At 43.6% G+C, this 21,328-nt stretch overlaps 1 protein-coding gene and 1 pseudogene across 1 annotated transcript; one reads left to right on the forward strand and one right to left on the reverse strand.

Annotated features, from left to right (window-relative positions):
- Positions 1 to 2,983: 2,983 nt before the first annotated feature.
- On the reverse strand, positions 2,984 to 4,201 carry LOC130031204 (transmembrane protein 184C-like). Its single transcript, XM_056122472.1, has one exon. It carries the CDS (start codon positions 4,199 to 4,201, stop codon positions 2,984 to 2,986), a length of 1,218 nt encoding a protein of 405 aa, XP_055978447.1.
- A 16,657-nt stretch (positions 4,202 to 20,858) lies between these two features.
- On the forward strand, positions 20,859 to 21,099 carry LOC130031280 (COX assembly mitochondrial protein 2 homolog; annotated as a pseudogene).
- The last annotated feature ends 229 nt before the right edge of the window (positions 21,100 to 21,328 follow it).

Below are 21,328 nucleotides of genomic sequence, written 5' to 3' on the forward strand. Positions count from 1 at the left end.
ACTGTGGAGTAAGCCCCGAGAAAAGAAGATAAAGAAAGGATAGAAAGAATTGGTGAAAAAGAATGAAGGAAAAGAATGGAGGGAGGAAAGGCTGAAAGAAGACAGAATTGAAGGAGAGAAGGGAATAAGGAAGAATGAAAGAAAGAAATGAAAGAAAGAAAGTTAGAAATAAGGGAAAGAAAAACCAAAAGAAGCAATTATGAAATGTAAGAAAGGAAAGAATGGAAGGAAGAGGAGAAAGAGGAAGGAAGGAAGGAAGGAAGGAAGGAAGGAAGGAAGGAAGGAAGGAAGGAAGGAAGGAAAAGCCAGAAGGAAGGAAAGAAGAAGAAAATTGGAGGATTCCAGGACTGAAGGAAGGGAGGGAGAGAAAGAAATAGGATGGAAGGAAGAAAAAAGAACGAACGTATTAATAAAAGGGGGTAAATGGAGAGGGGAGTATGATAGGAGGGAATAAAGAATGGAAGAAAAAGGAAGGTAGAGAAATAAAGGAAGAAATAAAATAGAATAAAAGAAAGACAAAAGAAAGAAAAAGAAATGGGGAGGAAGTGAGGAAGGAGGGAATAAAGGAGTGAAGAAAGAAAGGAAGAAAAATAAAAGGAAGAAAAAGAAACGAGGATGGAATGAAGGAATGAAGGAACTAAGTAAAGAAAGAAATGAAAGAGAAAGAAGGAAGAGTTAATAAAAGAGGAAGGAAGGTATAGAGAGAGAAAAGAAAAGGGAGAAAGAAAAAAGAGGGGAAGGAAGAAAAAGAGAAAGCTGAAGGAAGGACTAGGAAAAGAGGGAAGGAGAGAAAGGGACAGAGGAATAAGAAAAAATAAAGGAACAAAACAAAAGAGAAAGAAATAGAAAAGAAAGATGGTATGAAGGAGAAGGAAGGAAAAGGGAAGGAGGGAAGGAAGGAAGGAAGGAAGGAGGAAGAGGAGGGAGGGAAGGAAGGAAGGAAGGAATGAAGGAAGGAATGAAGGAAAGGAGTGAGGGAGGGAGGGAGGGAGGGAGGGAGGGAGGAAAAAGGAAGGAAGGAAAAAGGAAGGAAGACAGGAAGACAGGGAGGGAGGGAGGGAGGGAAGGAAGGAAGGAAGGAAGCAAGGGAGGGAGGGAGGGAGGGGAGAGGGGAGGGAGGGAAGGGAGAGGGGAGGGAGGGAGGGGAGGAAAAAAGGAAGGGAGGAAAAAGGAAGGCAGGAAGGCAGGAAGGAAGAGTGGGAGGAGGGAGGGAGGGAGAGGAGGGAGGGAAGGGAGGGAAGGAGGGAAAGGAGTGAAGGAGAAAGGGAAGAAAGAAAGGAAGGATGAAAAGCGGGAAAGGAGGAAGGAAGGAAGGAAGGAAGGAAGGAAGGAAGGAAGGAAGGATGGAAGGAGGGAGGGAGGGAGGGAGGGAGGAGGGAAGGAAGGCAGGAAGGAAAGAAGGAAGGAAGGAAGGAAGGAAAGAAGGAAGGAAGAAAGGAAGGAAAAGGGAAAGAGGGGAGGAAGAAAGGAAGGGTGGAAGGAAGGAGGGAGGGAGGAAGGGAAGGGACAAAGGAAGGATAGAAGGAGGGAAGGAAGGGAAGGAGGAAGGGGGAGGGAGAGAGGGAGGAAGGAAGGAAGGAAAGATGAAAGGAAGGAAGGAGGGAAGGAGGGAGGGAGGGAGGGAGGGGGAGGGACAGAGGGAGGAAGGAAGGAGGGAAGGAAGGAACAAAGGAAGGATAAGAGGGAGGGGAGGGAGGGAGCAAGGGGGGAGGGAGAGAGGGAGGAAGGAAGGAAAAAAGGAAGGAAGGAAGGAAGGAAGGGAGGGAGGGAGGGAGGGAGGGAGGGGGGAGGTAGGCGGGAGGGAAGGAAGGAACAAAGGAAGGATAGAAGGAGGGGAGGGAGGGAGGGAGGTAGGGAGGGAGGGAGGGAGGAAGGAAGGAAGGAAGGAAGGGAGGAAGGGCGGAAGGGAAGGAGGGAGGGAAGAAGGGAAGGAGGGAGGGAAGGAAGGAACAAAGGAAGGATAGGAGGGGAGGGAGGGAGGGAGGGAGGAAAGAAGGAAGGAAGTGAGGGAGGGAGGGAGGAAGGGAAGAAGGGAGGGAAGGAGGGAGGGCAGGAGGGAGGGAAGGAGGGAAGGAGGGGAGAGTGGGAGGAAGGGAGGGAAGGATGCAGGGAAGGAGGGAAGGAGGGAGGGAAGGAAGGAACAAAGGAAGGATAGGAGGAGGGGACGTAGGGAGGGAGGGAGGAAGGGAGGGAAGGAGGGAGGGAAGGAGGGAAGGAGGGGAGAGAGGGAGGGAGGGAGGGAAGAAGGAAGGAACAAAGGATAGGAGGAGGGGACAGAGGGAGGGAGGAATGGAGGAAGGGAGGGAAGGAGGGAAGGAGGGAGGGAGGGAGGAAGGGAGGGAAGGAGGGAGGGAAGGAGGGAAGGAGGGAAGGAGGGAGGGAGGGAGGGAAGAAGGAAGGAACAAAGGAAGGATAGGAGGAGGGGAGGGAGGGACGGAGGGAGGGAGGAAGGGAGAGAGGAAGGGAGGGAAGGAAGGAGGGAAGGAGGCAAGGAGGTGAGGGAGGGAGGGAGGGAGGGAGAAGGAAGGAAGGAGGAAAAGAAAGAAAAAAACACCCCCCTCCCCAGTTCCTGTGGGCAGACACTGGGACACTCCCTCTCTGCCTGTGGGATTGTGGGAGCCTCACTGGAGGCAGGTCAAGGTGAGCCTAATGAGTCTGTGCAGAACTGGAACTTGTACCTGGACCGAACGTCCTTATGTCTGATGTCTTCTCCATAGATTGGCTGTCCAAGCGATGGTCCTCTGCATTGCTCTAGGATGGGACGGAGGAAAAAGAATAAAAGAAAAAGGAGAAAGGGAGAGGGGAGTATGGTAGGAGGAAATGAAGAAGGGAAGAAAGAGGAATACAGAGAAATAAAAAGGATTAAGTACAGCACTGGATTATGGATTTGATGGCTTATGGATTCTGAAGTCTCAGCTTCTTCCATGTGTTCTTCTGTGTCATTTTACATGACTTACGTATATGTAACTGTACTAGGCACATTCTATTCTACCAGGACTTCTTCAAGCTCTTGGTGACTATCAATGTGTGGCAGTGATGTGGAAGAAGTGACTGAAGTGTCTGGTGATGAAGACAACAGGTTGAATTGCTCATCTTCATCCATTGGAACACTTTTACTTTTTGGATTCCCCCTTAACGTTTTGCTAATGTTCTTCGCCTGCTTAGAAATGTCACTTTTGATGTCAGAGACATCCCATATTTCTAGGAACAAAGAGCAACATGTTCCTCGTTCTTCTTCTCCCATATAAGGGGTATAAGAGAAGGTGTAGTGGTGCACTATGGCGGCAATGAACATTTCTATGCAGATGATGAAGTCCTGCAGCCCCGTGGCCACTGTCTCTTCTGTCTGCCACTCCCAGGTGGAGTTCTTGGAAATTACACCAAATTGCACCAGCAAAGCAATCAACACTGCTTGCCAGAATGTGACAAAAACGACAAGCTTCACACAAAGGAACTTTCCCATTGCCTGGATGGGCCTCAGCTCCTCTTTCAGGGCTTTACAAAATAGCAGGAGGCTATACACGGCAAAGGACTGGGACACGTTGTTGATGATGACCAAGTACATCCAGGCTCTGTTCAAGTTGAAGATTCCTTCACTGTACACCTCGAATATCTCACAGATCACGGCAGCGTAGGTGGTGATCAATCTGATCACGATGTACTGCAGCACTCCCAGCTTGCACCGGTACAGCAACACCTCTCCCACGGGGCAGGGCGGGCAGCAGCAGAAGGGTATGGGGGGCTGCGTCTTCTCTTTGCCTTCTATCATAGCTTCCAGGTTGGGGTACTGGCTCTTCAAGTAGTTGAATAGGAAGTTCATAAAGTTGTAGAGGACATACGCTTCGTAACACTCCCGCATGGTGTCCACGTAGATGGCGATGGACGGATACTTAAGAGCCACCCAGCTGTCTATGCTGTACACGGGCACCATGCAGAGGATCCTAATGATGGGTTTCTGGAGTTCGGGCCTCGTGTAGTGCACCAAGTGCTGCAGAATCTCCCAGAAGGTCACGGGGATGGTGAACAGCACAAAGATCCCGGGGATAAACCACACCTTGGTGTGGATACTGACTTCCAGCTTCCGCAGGTGCCACACACCCAGGGGGATGGTCACGACCACGGCCAGCAGATAGAGGATCAGCACTAAGGGCCGGATCCAACGCCTCCAGTTCTTAAGTTTAGGCACGCAAGCGTCAAGCATTTCTCAATGGTTGAAGGCAAAGAGCGCAGAAAGTCTCTGAGGCCCCTGCGCTGAGGTCCAAGGTTATATAGGTGGATGCACATTCCATGTAACAAAGCAGCAGTGTGATGTCAGAGGTACCGCTGGGCGCCGCCCCCGCTGTACCACTGATGGCCGCCGGGGGCGCTGCGGGCAGCATCCTCGCTGCTTGCCTGCATCTGGCCCCTTACAAAGTCCTGGGACCCCTGGCGCGACCCCTTGCCCCTGAACCCCTGCACTCTGTCTGGCCTCTAAAGGAGAGCAGTGGCCTACATTGAGATGGTCCCGGCCCCTTCTCTCGGGGCCAAACTTCCACCCTGGCTCTCCTGGTCCAATCTTGCTGATGATGTACAGGGGTGAGGCCCAAGAGGGTCCCTCACTCCCTGGGAACTCCCCGGACTGTTTGTAGGCTCTGGAGCTGCTTCTGCAGGGCTCTAAGGAAATCTGCCTGGAGCCGCAAACCCCGAGTCCAGTTCATCAGAGCAGAGCGCCCTGGTTGCCTCATTCCCGGGCAGATCTGCTTTCCCGGCCTCAGGTTTTTGTGGAATCATCTACTACATACAGTGTTCCTGTCTCATTAAGCACATTAAGCAATTAAATAAGTGGAGGGAGTTAATCCTTCCCCTAAAGCTGATCATCCTGGCATTCTTAATGATTGTGGTATGTCCTGAATGTGTGATCGCTGCAGAAGCCTAGTTTGGAACATAAAACCCAGCAACAGTCCAATATAAATACTGATTTCAAGGGCTGGATTGATAGAACAGCAAAAGTGTTCTTACCTTGTAGATAGCTGACTTGGCTTAGATCCCCGATACACAGTATGGCTGCTCTGACCTCCACCAGGAATGATGCCTGATCATATGGATTGCAGTACACCCAGAGTACTTTCAGATGGGACAAAAAAAAAACTGATTTTGTTCTCCAAAGCTCATAATGAATGCTGATAAAATGTAACAAGATTGAAAAGATTTCAAAAATTTATCCTCTGAAAAACCTGGCTTAAAGTAGAAATTAGGAAAAGACAGATGTTGGAAAAGCATCAATATACTTGTAAGTTAAACAGTAAACTTCCAAAGAAGCATAGGCATGTGGAATACAAAATTCAAATCAGGATTTTTAGTTGCATAAACATGTGAAACAAATTAGTGTGATTAATGCAGTCTCTCCAGGAAAAAAAAAAAACCTTATTAATGCACTTCTAGTGAGGTGTAGAGATATATCACAGGGGTTAAGAGACTGGCCTTGCACATGTCCAACCCTAGTTTGACCCCCAGCACCACATATGCCCCCCAGAAATGCCAGCAGCAACACACACAGACTGAGGCAGGAGTAGTCAATAAGTACCACCAGGAACTTGTGGACTCTCTGAGCCCAAAGGGCAAGTCTTCAAATACATCCCCAAAGTTTCTACCCTTAAAAGCTAGAGAAAGGGCTGGGCGTGAGCTACACAAGATGGAAGGCATGACTTGTATGGGCACGGCCTGGGCTTAATCCTTAACAACCACATGGTGCCCAGCACCATCCAGAGGCCCTGAGTACTACAGGAGTGACTCTGGAGAATTTCTGAGGAGAACCCAGCAAAAGTAAGAAAGTAAGCCATGAAGAACTACCATATCAAAAGTAGATGAAGGAAATAAGAAACAAAGACATGATTCAGCTGACACAGAAGGCAGTTCTTTGAAATATTAACACAATTGAGAAATCTCAAGACAGACTCACCGAGAACAACAGAAACTTATCTCCTACCCTGTCAGATGAGAACTAGAAACTCATCTCATACACTGTCAGACTACAGTTACAACTGAAAATCTTACCTAAGGGCTCTGGTTTAACTGTAACTCTCCAATTCCATAACAGTTAAAGAATGTTACAAACCTAAACCCAGTAACAAAATCTCCTTCAATCCCTACCTACTCTATGTAATAGACATAAAGGCTATACAAGTAAGCATCATATGAATAAATTACTTTCAAAAAATAGCTTCCATATTCAACCTGATTTCAAACTCTTTGTGAAAATAAGAAACAGGCACAAGTTTACAGCATTTCAAGATACAAAAAGTTATTAAAATATGTATGCTTCTATGCATAATACTGCAATTACCTAGCAAGGGTTGTGGTGGCATAGTGAAGGGATGGACTAAAAGTATAACATGGTTCTGGAGGTGGGGACATGGCAATTGTTGGCCAGGGAACTGTTCTAACTGTATGTCAAAACCATAGCTGGTATTAAAACTATTATAAGCATATCACCTAAAATGTCACATTTTTTAAAATTTCACTAGTGTTCCCCACTTTTAATTTTCTCAAAACTATGCTCCAGCAATAACCAATTTACTTACCTCTTAATAAATACTTAGTTTTCATTTTTACGGAAACAGACACAGGGAAAGTTCATTTGCTATTACAATTACAAAGGAGCAGTTTATCTTAAACCCAATTTTGTAAGTTCAGAGAGAGATAACAAGAGTAAAGCTGTGTAGCTGAACACAGTTTGATCTCCAGCTCCACATATGGTCCCCCTGAGCACTGCCTGGAGTGATCCCTGAGCACAGAGCCAGCAATTAGCCCTAAGCACCACCAGGTGTGACCCAACCCCCGCTCCCCACTCCTACCACCAACACCTCATTATGTAAAAAGCCAAATCCATACACATGACTAGTCTCAGTGCTCATAAACAAAGAGAGAGGGGAAAATATTAGTCCCAAGGGCTCCTGGGTGGAGAAGTCAATAAAGCACAAGCAAGTCAAATGGGAACAAAAAGCCTGGAGACAGAGCTGGACCTTGAGAAAGCAGGAAGGACAGCATCCCGGAGCAGGTGACACAGTAACCCCAGGTCATGGCATGGCCAGAGACGTGCAGACACCTCCCTCCTCTGGGCACATCATTAAGCACTGACCCCTTTAACTCTTCCACAAGAAGAAAACATCCAACCCCATCAAAAATGGGGCGACGAAATGAACAGAAACTTTCTCAAAGAAGAAATTCGAATGGCTAAAAGGCACACGAGAAAATGCTCTACACCATTAATCATCAGGGAGATGCAGAGCAAAATAACAATGAGATATCATTTCACACCACAGAGACTGGCGCACATCCAAAAGAACAAAAGCAACCGGTGTTGGCGCAGATGTGGAGAGAAAGGGATCCTCCTTCACTTCTGGTGGGAATGCCAATTGGTTCAACTCTTTTCGAAAACAGTACGGACGATTCTCCAAAAATTAGAAATTGAGCTCCCATTTGACCCAGCAATACCACTCCTGGGAATATATCCCAGAGAGGCAAAAACGTACAGTCAAAGTGACATCTGCACTTGTTTGTTCATTGCAGCGCTGATTACAATAGCTAGAATCTGGAAAAAACCTGAGTGCCCGAAAACAGATGACTGGTTAAATAAACTTTGGTACATCTACACAATGGAGTACTGTGTAGCTATTAGAAAAGATGAAGTCAAGAAATTTACATACAATTGGTACTACATGGAAAGTATCATGTTAAGCGAAATGAGTCAGAAAGAGAGGGACAGACATAGAAAGACTGCATTCATCTGGGGAACATAAAGTAACAAAATAAGAGACTAACACCCAGGAATAGCTGAGATAAGTATCAGGAGGTTTACTCCATGGCTTGGAGGCCAGTCACACGTGTTGGAGGAAAAGGCAGCTCAGATAGAGAAGGGAGCACCAAATCAAGGGTGTTGGGAGGATCCTCCCAGGATGGAAGATGCATGCTGAGAGTAGACTATAGACTGAACATGATTGCCACTCAATGCCTCTTTTGCAAACCACAGCACCCAAAAGGAGAGAGAGAACAAAAGGGAATGCCCTGCCACAGAGGCAGGGTGGGATGGGGGGTAAGGGGAGTGGGAGGGATACTGGAATCAGTTGTGGTGGAGAATGGGCACTGGTGGAAGGATGGGTATTCGATCATTGTATAACTGAAATCCAAGCACAAAAATGTGTAAGTCTACAACTGTACCTCATGGTGTTTCACTAATAAAAATTAAAAAGACCAAAAAAAAGCCTGTGTTTTTCAGGAACTTCTGACACATGGTCAATCCTAAACATATGCCACCAAGTGAATAAACCAGCAAGAAACAGAAATGCTATGTTGATTCAGCCTAGACAGGTACTCTAATGAGTTGGAATCTTGAAGACAGAATGAAGAGTTGCAGGTTCCTGGTGAGAAGAGGGAGGAGCGTGTGCTTATTTACAGAGCAGTCTCCACCTGCAGAGGGAAGGGGAGAGGAAGATGGAAGGCAGAAGGTTGCACAGTATCATCACTGTAGTTAACATCGCTGCACACTAAGAACAAAGATGCCAACTTTCTCTTTCATATATGTCACAATACAAACCTTTTTAAAACTTGGGAAGTAGATCAGTCATCAAGTGGAAAGGAATGAAATTCTGCAGGGATCTCTTCTGGAGACAAAATAAGAGGCAGAGTGGAGGACTAACTGGCTGATTCTGTGTAGGAAAACATGTAAACCAGAGAAGCCAGGAATAAATAAAAATTATTAAAGACAAAATTAAAATGCCTACACACATATTTATGGCACATGTAATAGATACAACGATAACAAGTATCTCCAAATGGTTAGAAGAACAAGAAAGAAATTAGAAAAGACTTGAAAGGTAAGAAGACTTTCCTGATGAAGTCTGTTATTACAAACTACCACCAGGAATGGTCCAGAAACAGCGTAAAAAAAAAAGTATCTGTCTACTCAGAAGTCTGTATTCCAGGGGCTGCTTCTGTACCACTATCCCACCCCCACCCGCTGCATTCAAAAAAAGCCACATTTGACAAAACAGCTGCATTTTCTCAAATGAAAGCTGCTGTTTGTTTGTCTGATGATGGAGTCTGGGTGTGCACATGACCGATTTCGCCAGCAGGGTGAGCTCAGTCCTTGGTGATAAACATTTCTGTCTGATATAAGCTAAAAGAAGTCTTTTCTGTATTCGCAAACAGACATGGGTGAATACATTTTTCTAAGTAAACTGTTAAATTGGAGGCTAAAATACATATGAAGCTCTGAATACAAATTTAAATGTAGCAACACTAATAGGATAATTTAAAAAGTAATTTCTATTTTGATTTTTTGGTCCCATATCTTGTTGAATCCCTTACTTTACTAGATTATTTTGTACATTATTCTAGCTTCTGAGTACAGAATTATTCTTACAGTATAGCATTTTTACGATACTATCTCACTGCTTTTTCATAGTTGCTTTTTATCAGATTAAAGATTATTTCTTCTTAAACTCTGAAATTTGTATACTGAATGAGGATTATTATGTCGAATTATCTTTCTGTATACAATCATGTGAACATAAAACTCTTTTATCATAATGAATTATGTGGACAGAAACTCCACATTGCTAGAAGATTCATTCTGTCTTGATTGATAGAGAGATGGTTTGAAATGTAGATTCAAAGGAACAAGATGTAATTAGTTACATAACTACTTAAGGGAAAATTTTATTAACATTAAAAAACATAATCCATGTATTAAGCTCCTACAGTGTTTGTTTTGTAATCTCAATGCTTCCAGAGAAAAAAATATTTGACTGTCATATTTAGATTTTTTAAAATTTTATTGAATCATTGCGAGATAGTTACGAGCTTTTATGTTTGGGTTACAATCACACAATGATTAAACACCCATCCCTCCACCAGTGCACATTCCCCACCACCAATATCCCCAGTATACCCCTTCTTTCCTACCCTCCCTCTGCCTCCGTGGCAGACAATATTAACCATACTCTCTCTCTACTTTGAGGCACTATGACTTGCAATGCAGCTGTTAGGAACGATGAAGTCATGAAATTTGTAATAAGTGGATAGACAAGGAGAGTATCATGCTAACTAAGTGAAATGAGTCAGAAAGAGAGGGACAGACATAGAAGAACTGCACTCATTTGTGGAGTATAAAACCACATAACATGAAGTTGACACCTAAGAATAGTAGATACACGGGACGGGAAAATTGCTCCATAGCTGGAAGCCAGCCTCATGAGCAAAGGGGAGAAGACAGCTGGAATAGAGAAGGGATCACTAAGAAAATGATGGCTTGACTTTTGGAAAACAGTATGGACGATTCTCCAAAAATTAGAAATTGAGCTCCCATTTGACCCAGCAATACCAATCCTGGGAATATATCCCAGAAAGGCAAAAAAGTATCGTCAAAGTGACATCTGCACTTGTTTGCTCATTGCAGCACTCTTTACAATAGCCAGAATCTGGAAAAAACCTGAGTGCCCGAGAACAGATGACTGGTTAAAGAAGCTTTGGTACATCTACACAATGGAGTACTATGTAGCTGTTAGGAAAGATGAAGTCATAAAATTTACATACAAGTGGTACTACATGGAAAGTACCATGTTAAGTGAAATGAATGAGAAAGAGAGGGATAGACATAGAAAGATTGCATTCATCTGGGGAACAAAAAGTAACAAAATAGGAGACTGACACCCAAGAGTGACCAAGATTAGTACCAGGAGTTTTGCTCCATGGCTTAGAGGCCAGCCACACATGCTATGGGCAAAGGGAGCTCAGAGAGTGAAAGGAGCACCAAATAAAGGGTGTTGGGAGTACCCTCCCAGGATGGGAGAAGCATGCTGAAAGTAGACTGTAGACCAAACATGATTGCCACTCAATGCCTCTTTTCCAAACCACAGCACCGAAAAGGAGAAAGAGAACAAAGGGGAATGCCTTGCCATAGAGGCAGGGTGGGATGGGAGGGATGGGTGGTGGGAGGGATACTGGGATCTGTGGTGGTGGAAAATGGGCACTGGTGGAGGGAGGGGTACTTGATCATTATATAATTGAAACCCAAGCACAAAAATTTGTAAGTCTACAACTATACCTCATGGTGTTTCACTAATAAAATTTTTTTAATTAATAAATAAAAGAAAAAAGAAAAAAAATGATGGCTTGAGGAACCGGTAGGAATAGGAGATGTGTGCTGAAAGTAGATAATGGACCAAAAATGATATTTGGGTATCTTGCACTTCTCTTATTGTTTCCATAACTTTTTCAGCTTAATTTTTAATTTCATTATCAATACTTTTTATTTCTCTATATTTTGCAAGTTATTTTTATTCTTCTATAGAATGATATTTTAGGACTATTGTAAGCATTCTATCACTATCACTATCACCGCATTGTTCATCGATTTGCTCGAGCGGGCACCAGAAACATCTCCATTCATCTCTGTCACGTGCTAGTGTAGCCCGATGACATATTGGGGGCTCTTTCAAGGTCAGGGGAATGAGGACCATCATTGTTACTGTTTTTGGCATATCTAGTATGCCACAGGTAGCTTTCCAGGTTCCGCCCTTGGGGCGGGATACTCTCGGTAGCTTGCCAGGCTCTCCAAGAGCGATGGAGGCTTTTAGGGCAGACTCTAACCACCTTTACAGGTGTTCCCAGTCAGGCATACATGCAGGAAAGAGACTCTCGGTAGCCTGTTGGGTTCTCTGAGAGTGAGAACTAGACAATAAGAGGTTGCACAGTTGCAAATGCAGCCGTGCACTTCCGGGAGCTTGGTTTTATAGACTCTGGATCTTGGCTGTTGATGGGTTTGCACGACAGTTGGTGGGTATAACTGTCTAGCTACTAGAAGATGGGGGATCTAGATGGAGGAGGCCCAGTCCCAAACCAGCAGGCTTGGAGATCTCAGCCCCGGGTCCCACACACCTGGGTTCCTCTGCCGGTTCCTTCATGCTTGAGGCCAGTCCTAGTGTGTAGATAGTGGTCTCAGCATGGCTGTGGCTGGGTCCCGGAGGTCTTCAGCTGCCGGGGCTCTGCTCAGGGCAGAGAGGGAAACTCAACCTTCCTCCCCCCTCCAAGGGGCCCCGGTGAGGACTGCCAGGCACGGAAGCAGGAGGTTCTGTGTTGTTCTCTTCTGGGAGCTTGGTTTTATAGTCTCTGGATCTTGGCTGTTGATGGGGTTACACGGCAGTTGGTGTGTGTAACTGTCTAGCTACTTGAAGATGGGAGATCTGGGTGGAGGAGGCCCAGTCCCAAACCGAGCAGCCTTGCAAATCTCAGCCCCAGGTTCTGCACACCTGGGTTTCTCTGCCGATTCCTTCATGAATGACACCTGTCCTAGTGTGTGGAGAGTGGTCTCAGCATGGCTGTGGCTGGGTCCCGGAGGTCTTCAGCTGCCGGGGCTTGGCTCAGAGCATAGAGGGAAACTCAACCCTCCCACCTCCAAGGGGCCCCAATGAGGACAACCAGGCATGGGGGCAGGAGACTCTGCCTTGTAAGCATTAAAGGAATGAAAATTACATCCACTGTAAATATTCTCAGGTCAAAAAAATGGTTGATAATAATAAAACATTCAAAGTCTACAAAAAGTTTAAGTGAACATCATCTTCACCAAATACCATAAGGTAAAAAAAGGTAAAGGCCCTCCCGTTGTTCGTCGATTTACTCGAGCGGGCCCAGTAACGTCTCCATTGGAGACTTTGTTGTTACTGTGTTTGGCATATCGAATACGTCACGGGTAGCTTGCCAGGCTCTGCCGTGCGGGTGAGATACTCTTGGTAGCTTGCCGGGCTCTCCGAGAGGGGCGGAGGAATCGAACGTGGGTCGGCCATGTTGGCTGCGTGCAAGGCAAACCCCTTACCGCTGTGCTATCACTCCATACCATATTAAAATACAAAAGTATCTCAGAAAATTTATCCAGAATCTGAAGATACAATCAAAAATAAAAATGCTATCAGAAACAAAAGAGAAAATATTTATTGATGAAATTTCAAACCATGATGACCTAGGTTTTCAAAAAAGAATAATCAGTAAACTTCAATTTAATCTTAGAAACCAAATACACAATAGTTGTGAATATAAAAGTTTTAGTATTTTCAATATGATAATAAAATAAATAAACCTGCAATTTAACCACAAAGTTTCAAACTCATTACATTTACAATATGCTAAAATTCTTCACAGAAAAGTTAAAAAATTAAATAATAACATATTTTCAAAATCTCTAAGAACTAGAAAGAGCCCAATGTTTTCTGAAAGCTTCAGGAATGCAGGTTTCATGTTGGTCCCTAGCCTCCACCTGGACTGTCCAAATCTACTCCTTTATGTGACATAAATATAAGGTAAAAGTTATCTTAAACCCTTAAAGCAGTCTTGTTGAAAAGAAGTAGCCAGCTATTTTGCTGTACATTTCAATCTAACATTTAATATCGCCATCAAATATTAAATTGCACTGTAGCACTGTCCTCCCATTGTTCATCGATTTGCTCAAGTGGGCACCAATAACTTCTCCATTGTGAGACTTGTTGTTACTGTTTTTGGCATTTCAGATATGCCATGGGGATATTGCCAGGCTCTGCCATGAGGGCGGGATACTCTGAGTAGCTTGCCGGGCTTTCCGAGATGGACGGAGGAATCGAACCCAGGTCAGACGCGTGCAAGGCAAACGCCCTATCAACTGTGCTATCACTGTATCACTGTCATCCCATTGATCATCGAATTACTCAAGCAAGTGCCAGTAACATCTCTGTTCCTCCGAGCCCTGAGATTTTAGCAGCCTCTTCTTACTTGTCTTTTCTCAATGATTAGAGGGTCAGGGAAATGAGACCTGTTGTCGTTACTGTTTTTGACATATCAAATACATCACAGGGAGCTTGCAGGGCTCTGCTTCTGTGGGCTGGATACTCTTGGTAGCTTGCCGGGCTCTCTGAGAGGCATATATTTATGTTTTTCTCTATGATTTGTTGCCTACCCATCAGACATGGTGTAGTAATAGTGGAAAATGGGTAGGAAGTATCTTATAATGTGTCGCACAGCCGCACAGTCCAGTTCCACATTATCTGGGTTTATTAGCTTGAGGAATGCAGAATGGACCAGAAGTTGCAGTTTGGTACCTCATCAACTCTGCAGTGACTTTGGCTGCTGCAATTAGCCCTGCTGCTACGACATAGAAATGGTGGCCAGTGCCCTTGAAGATTGGAACTGAATAAAAAAGATCTCATTAGTGGCCTCACTTCTTTGGTATGCTAAATTCAATTGGTGATGACTGGGTTAGCAGGACACTTATTTCCTTTGCTTGGGTTTTTGATTCAACCTATATTTTTCATTGCTTATTAAGTTTGTTAACCAACTAATTTCATCGGTAACATTGGTGTGTATATGAATTCATTATAATTCTATCATGTTAATGGAAAATGGTAACAATGATTTGATATGCACAAGAAATAAAAGAGGAAATATGGTATGTAAGGATTAAATTGCAGCTTCAATTTTGAAATTAGTTGAAGGTCAACCACATTCTTTTTGTGTGTGTGTATGAAGCACCAATTATTGCATTCACATTAAAAAGAATTTTGAAGTTGAAAATAATTTTAGTGATATAAATGACTTATAAGAGAAATTTCAATTCTCAAAATCCATTTATAAAAGTATGTCAAGGGCAAAATAAAGCAATCCCTTCCCCCAACCACTCAGATGCAAAGGATCTTTCTACAACTTAATCCTACAAAATAAGGAAACAATTTGAACACCTTTACTAGAATCTCCAAGGTAATTTTATAAAGGGCGGTGGCATATCCCTCTTTAATCATAAACTTAACTAAATAGGTCTTGTAATTTATCAGATTCTTTAAAGGAGTGTCGTATTTGTGTACTCGTTTGTCAAACACCATGTGTGATGCAAGTTTAAAATGGTAGAAGCCAAAAAGGTAGAACATCAAGCACTTACCTAGGACACTACCAACCTAGGTTCTATCTCTCTGGGATCCCAAAGAAGCAGACTTTTGAGTTCAAAGTCAGGAGTAAGTCTAAGTACCTCTTGGTTTATATATGAATATATACTAAAGAAAGCTTCTTCTTAAAAGGTGTAAACAGCTCTTCATTTTCATCCCCCAAGCTAAATTGGTCTTCTCCCCCACCCAGCTGAGCTGGTCTTCTCTCCCACCCAGGTCAGTTTATCTGCTGCTTCTCAAACCTGGGACTTGGATTTCTCCCTGCAAGCCCCCCAGGCGTCCTCTCAGACCTTGGGAGACAAAGCAACCCTGAGCCTCTGACTCTTCCTTTTCGTCCCCTAAGCTAAGCTGGTCTCCCCCACCCAGGTCAGTTTATCTGCCGCTTGATCATTGTATAATTGAAACCCAAGCACAAAAATTTGTAAGTCTACAACTGTACCTCATGGTGTCTCACTAATAAAAATTAATTTTAAAAAAAGGTATAAACAAAATCAAAAGTAAAAGGTTAAAAATACTTCAGATAAGCAGAGCAGAATATGCACAAACTTAATTCACGTTTTTACTTTTGACTTTTATAGATGCGAGATGAAAAACAGAGGCCTGAAGAATCACTGTCCTCCCATTGTTCATCAATATGCTAGAGCAGGCCCAGTAAAGTCTCCATTGTGAAACTTGTTGTTACTGTGTTTGGCATATTGAATATGTCATGGGTAGCTTTCCAGGTTTTGCTATGCAGGCGAGATACCCTCGGTAGCTTGCCGGGCTCTCCGAGAGGGGCAGAGGAATCGAACCGGACTCGGCCGTGCTGGCCACATGCAAGACAGATGCCCTACCACTGCATTGGTGGTATAGTGGCGAGCCCGAAGAATCATTAATTAATAAAGCTAGTAAGAGCGATAGCACAGCGGGTAGGGCGTTCGCCTTACACGTGGCCAACATGGCCGACCCGAGTTCGATTCCTCCGCCCCTCTCGGAGAGCCCGGCAAGCTACCGAGAGTATTCGATATGCCAGACACAGTAACAACAAAGTCTCCAATGGGGACGTTACTGGGCCCGCTCGAGCAAATCGACGATCAACGGGAGGGCCTTTACCTTTACCTTTACCTTAGTAACTTCTTCTACAAATCAGCAAACCTCAGGGAACATGGACATTGAAGTTTGAAGTATAATAAAAGATTCAAATTGAGACTATAGGAGTTCTACTTACCTCTACTGTGAAAAAAATGCTGGAGACAGAGTCATTCGAAACCTTAACAAAACAAAAAATATCTATATGATCTACAAAGTTTTAAAGTTTATTCAAGCAATGAGAAATCTGGGGTAACCAGCAGCTCCCCATCTCTCCCAAAAGCTACTTTCAGAAGGAAAGAGCATAAAACTACTCGCCTGTGTAATGAGGGATCAGAGAGATATAAGGTAGGTAGAATAGGACACTAAAATTGCAAGGATTATATTAGTAATGCAAGATAGAAATAGTGTTAGAGATACAAATGCAAGTTCAGTTCACCCTCAACTACAAACACTTCGTGGTGTCCTTTGCTGGGAACTCTTAAGAAATCTGGGCAGCCCCAATGAAATCTTTCTTTTTCGAAACTCTGTTAAGGGCAGCCACCTTCACTACAGAGTCCTACCAGGAATATTCTCTCTTCATGACATCGAACTGGAGAAAGGCCCTAACCAGCGCCACAGGGATGTAGACTAAGACACAATACCAAAGGGTAAAAACAAGAGAACACTGCTAAACTGACTTGAGGGAAGAAACTCTAGGACTCACCGCTTACCCACTTACCGGGGCAGGGAAAGGTAGAATCTAAGGGCATGCAGAGGAAAGAAGGATCACAAGGACAACAAGTCCTGATACTCTGAGAAAACAGGTGTGCGGAGCTTGGATCCTACTTGGACATCTCACCTGTGCACAGACCGCTGCATTCTCACAGCTAACAAGCAGCAGCAGAAACAAGCACACACCGGGAGCCCAGAGTGTAGGAAGAAAAATTTTTCAGGTACAGCAGTGAGTAGGAAAACAGTGAGAAGTAGAGCTCCGAGCAGAATTTCAGCAACAAAGCTCCATCTTAATATTCAGGTTGCACTGAAGGAATGTGCAGCAGCACTGTGCTAATGAAAACAGTATCTCAGAACCCGTTCAACGCTCCTAATCTGACTCAAATTTCCACACGAGTTTCTTGTCAAAAATAGTTTTAAAAAACATGTCATGGCCCAAATGAGCAACTATGTGAGAGCAGACACCTGCGGTTTTACAAGTGTTCTAGAAGTGAGACTTGAATTGTAAACCAGGATCTGCACCAACACAGGGACCCTTCCCTCCAGGTATACCTGTGGGAGGGGGCATGACCTCTTGGGTTGCTGCAGATCATGCATCTGACAATTAATTTCCCTTTCATGCCGCACTGGACCCATATCTCAGCTTCCTTTACAGAACTCTTATGACTAAAGCCTGGCTACCTCAGCTGCATAAAGCCAGTAGTCTGCCATTCTATTCCAATCAAAATTCAACAAAATAACTGTGAACACAAGAATCTGTACAAACCTAATTTAAAAGAAAATATTGCCTGGATCAGTGTTAGAGGTCCCACATAATTCGCACAGGAGCACCAAAGTACTATACTTGAAAGAGGAAGATACTATACTTGAAGGGGGAAGAAGAGAACACTATTGACCAAGCTGAAGCCTCAACAGGGAATACCCACATTAAGAATCTCTCTGATAAAGAATTCTGAGGTGAAGCTAAGAGGATGTTATTGAGCTCAAAGAAACAGTGGAATGGACATCCAATAAAATAGAGAGGTAAAGGCCCTCCCGTTGATCATCGATTTGCTCGAGCGGGCCAGTAACGTCTCCATTGGAGACTTTGTTGTTACTGTGTCTGGCATATCGAATACTCTCGGAAGCTTGCCGGGCTCTCTGAGAGGGGCAGAGGAATCGAACTCGGGTCGGCCATGTTGGCTGCGTGCAAGGCAGACGCCCTACCCGCTGTGCTATCGCTCCAGCCCAATAAAATAGAGAGGATATGAAAGAAATGGTGGAAGGGGCAGTCAATATAATACAGAAAGAAATGAGAGCATAAATTTAAAAAAAGCTACAAAAAGAATAGTCACTAATAAAAATTTTGGTAGATGAAATAAAAAACTCAGGGGATGCCCTCAACAGTAGAATGGCAACTGTTGAAGAGAGAATCAGTGAGCTTGAAGATGTGCTCCAGAAAACATAAAGGCAATAACAGAATATGGTAAAAAAGACTTCAAAATAGCTCAATGGTGAGTAAGAGATATATGGAATGAGTTCAAGAGGCATAACATAAAAATCATCTGAGTACCAGAATAGGGAGGCAAGCCCAATTACTACCAATAGTGGTAGTAACTGTTAATGACATCACTACTGAGAAGTTCCCAGAGCTGGAGAATGCAGGCATCCAGATCCAAGAAGCCCGAAGGGTACCAGCTAAAAAAGACCCTAATAAAACGAATCAAAGAAACATAATGAGAACGACAAATAGCAAAGATAGAGACACAATACTGAAAGCAGCAAGATCAAAGAAGAAATCACATACAAAGGAGAACTTTTTAGATTTTCAGCAGACTTACCAGACGAAACCCTCCGGGTCCAAAGATATTGGGATATAGTTAAAAAAAAAAACTCAATGAAATGATTTCCTCAGAATACTGTATCCAGCTAGACTCTCATTCAGATTTGAATGATATACTACTTCATGAATTAATGACAGCTCAGGAATTTTGTAGATTTAAACCTTAAATGAAAAACTGAAGGTGCTAGTGTAACACAAAATAAAACCCCAAAATACAACAACCTTCTACAGAATGTTGACACAAAACCCAATGAAAATATTCTCTCTCATCGTCAATGGTTTAAGTGCACCAATAAAGAGTCACAGAGCTGAAAAATGGATTAAAAATATAAATCTATCATTCTGCTGTCTATAAGCAAAACACAAACAGTCATAGTAAAAATAGACTCAAGGTCAAGGAAGGAAAACAAAATTTCAAGCAACCAATTTCTTCAAAAAAGCCAGGGTAGCCATACTAGCATCTGACAACATAAATTTTAGGATGAAAAAGATAAGAAGTGACAATAAAGGCCATTTCACAATCACTATCACCCCATTGTTCATCAATTTGCTCGAGCGGTCCCAGTATCGTCTCCATTCATCCCTGTCACATGCTAGTGTAGCCCGATGACATATGGGGGGCTCTTTCAGGGTCAGAGGAATGAGGACCATCATTGTTATTGTTTTTGGCATATTGAGTATACCACAGGTGGCTTGCCAGGCTCTGCCATACGGGATACTCTCAGTAGCTTGCCAGGCTCTCCGAGAGCAATGGATGCTTTTGGGGCAGCCTCTAATCACCTTTACAGGTGTTCCGAGTCAGTAATATATGCGAGAATGATACTCTCAGTAGCCTGCTGGGTTCTCTGAGAGCAAGAACTTGAGAGTAAGAGGTCGCAAAGCCACAAATGCGGCCGCACGCTTCCGGGAGCTTGGTTTTATTTTATTTATTTATTTATTTAATTTCACAATAATCAAGAAATATGTACATCAGGAAGAAATTACACTCCTAAATTTACACGTGCCCAAGAGGGGTCAGCAAAATGCTTAAAACAACTGCTAATAGACTTCAAGGAGGACACTTTTAGCAACAAAATAGTAGTCAGAAACTTCAGCACTGCCTTATCACCTCTTGATAGATCAATGAGACTAAAACTAAAAAAGGAACTACTGGTGCTAAAGGAAGAAACGGAAGAGAAAGGGCTAGTAGATATTCACAGGGCTTTTCATCCCCTCAAAAGCAGAATACACATTCTTCTCCAATGCACAGGGAACATTTTCCAAGATTGCTTAGTGCAGAGACAGGAATAACCCCTGTGCATCGCCATGTGTGACCCCAAAAAAATGGAATCTAAATTAGCCAGAATGCTACTAGGATGAACTTCAGAATAAGAAGAATCACCAAGGAGAGAGAAAACCATTAATAATCACAAATCATTAATAATCAAAATGCAACATATGTATGCATATGTTTATATATATATATAAACACAAATATAGTATCTCAATATGAGTAAAATTTGATGGAAGAGAAAAATACTTTAATATCCAGAGCTGACACTTGAACTACCTTAGTAATCTCCAGAACGAGTGAACAAAACCAGTGGCCCAAATCATTGTTTCTCACCCTTTCACTGACTACAACTCCCTTTGGACCTTGTTTCTTCTTGTGGCACCCCGTTCTATCAGTTGGTATTCTAACCTTGTCACAAGACTAGAGGCAAAAATCACCCATTTATATGATTTTAACCTGTGTTCCCCTTGTAACATCCTGGAGGGGCCCCTAGGAGTTATTTGATCCCTTGTTGAGTAATGCTGGTCTACAAAGTTCTATCATCTACTCAATCTACTTAACAATCGTGGAATATACATATACATATACATATACATATACATATACATATACATATACATATATGCACATACATATACATGTTTATAAGTATTATACTGCAATCACCAGGCAAGGGATGTAGGGGGGGAACCAAGCGACAGACTAGAAGTATCATACGAGGTGGGGACTGGGCAGTGGCTTCCAGGGAACTATTCTAACTATCCATTAAAACCATAAATGGTATTTACACTATTATAAGCATATCATCTGAATTATCATAATAATTTTTAATTGGCTAACGTTCCCCACATTTAATTTTCTCAAAACTATGTTCCAGCGGAGCCGCCGCGGGCCCTCGCGGCCGCCGTACTTGGGCACGCCCGCGCATGCGCCCTGAGCCTCGTCTCGGCCGGGCTGGGCGAGTTGCCCCGACTCTGCTGCAGGCTCCTGGCCCGGCCGCCGTCTGGGTTGTTCTGCTGGGGTCCATCACCTCCTCCTAAGGATGCATCCCGACTTATCTCCGCACTTGCACAACTGAAGAGTGCAACATCTTGATACACTTGCTTGAGGAATGTCACAAAAATCATGGCTCTCTGAAATGTTTGGTCATTGCAATGATCTTGATTGAGAGATGAGAAAAATGCTTGAAGAAAGAGTGCACGGAAAAGAGGATCAAGAGCAGGGAGCCTGGTAATGCGATGCGAAAGAGACTGTTTAATTCCCCAGAGGATTCTGAAAAATAAATTGTATTTTCACTGGATGCCTTGGCTGAGAGAAGACCTAAAGCCTCTTGGTTGACAGCTGAAAGAATCCTCTCATTTGGCCTCTAGAACCCTTTGCCATCCGTAGACACAAGGCATGGAAAGATCCAGAAAAGCCTGGATTCTGACAATGTTTGCAGAGCCTTCAGTTCTCACCAGCAAACTTGACTTCCCACTTTCCCCCTTTCTCTCCACCAGGGAACACTGGAGT

The sequence above is a fragment of the Sorex fumeus genome, unplaced genomic scaffold, assembly GCF_029834395.1.
Source record: "Sorex fumeus unplaced genomic scaffold, SorFum_2.1 ptg000046l, whole genome shotgun sequence".
NCBI lineage: Eukaryota > Metazoa > Chordata > Mammalia > Eulipotyphla > Soricidae > Sorex > Sorex fumeus.

Bases quoted from the DNA above. Each gene is read 5' to 3' on its own strand.
- LOC130031204 (XM_056122472.1), bottom strand. From the start codon at position 4,201: ATGCTTGACGCTTGCGTGCCTAAACTTAAGAACTGGAGGCGTTGGATC.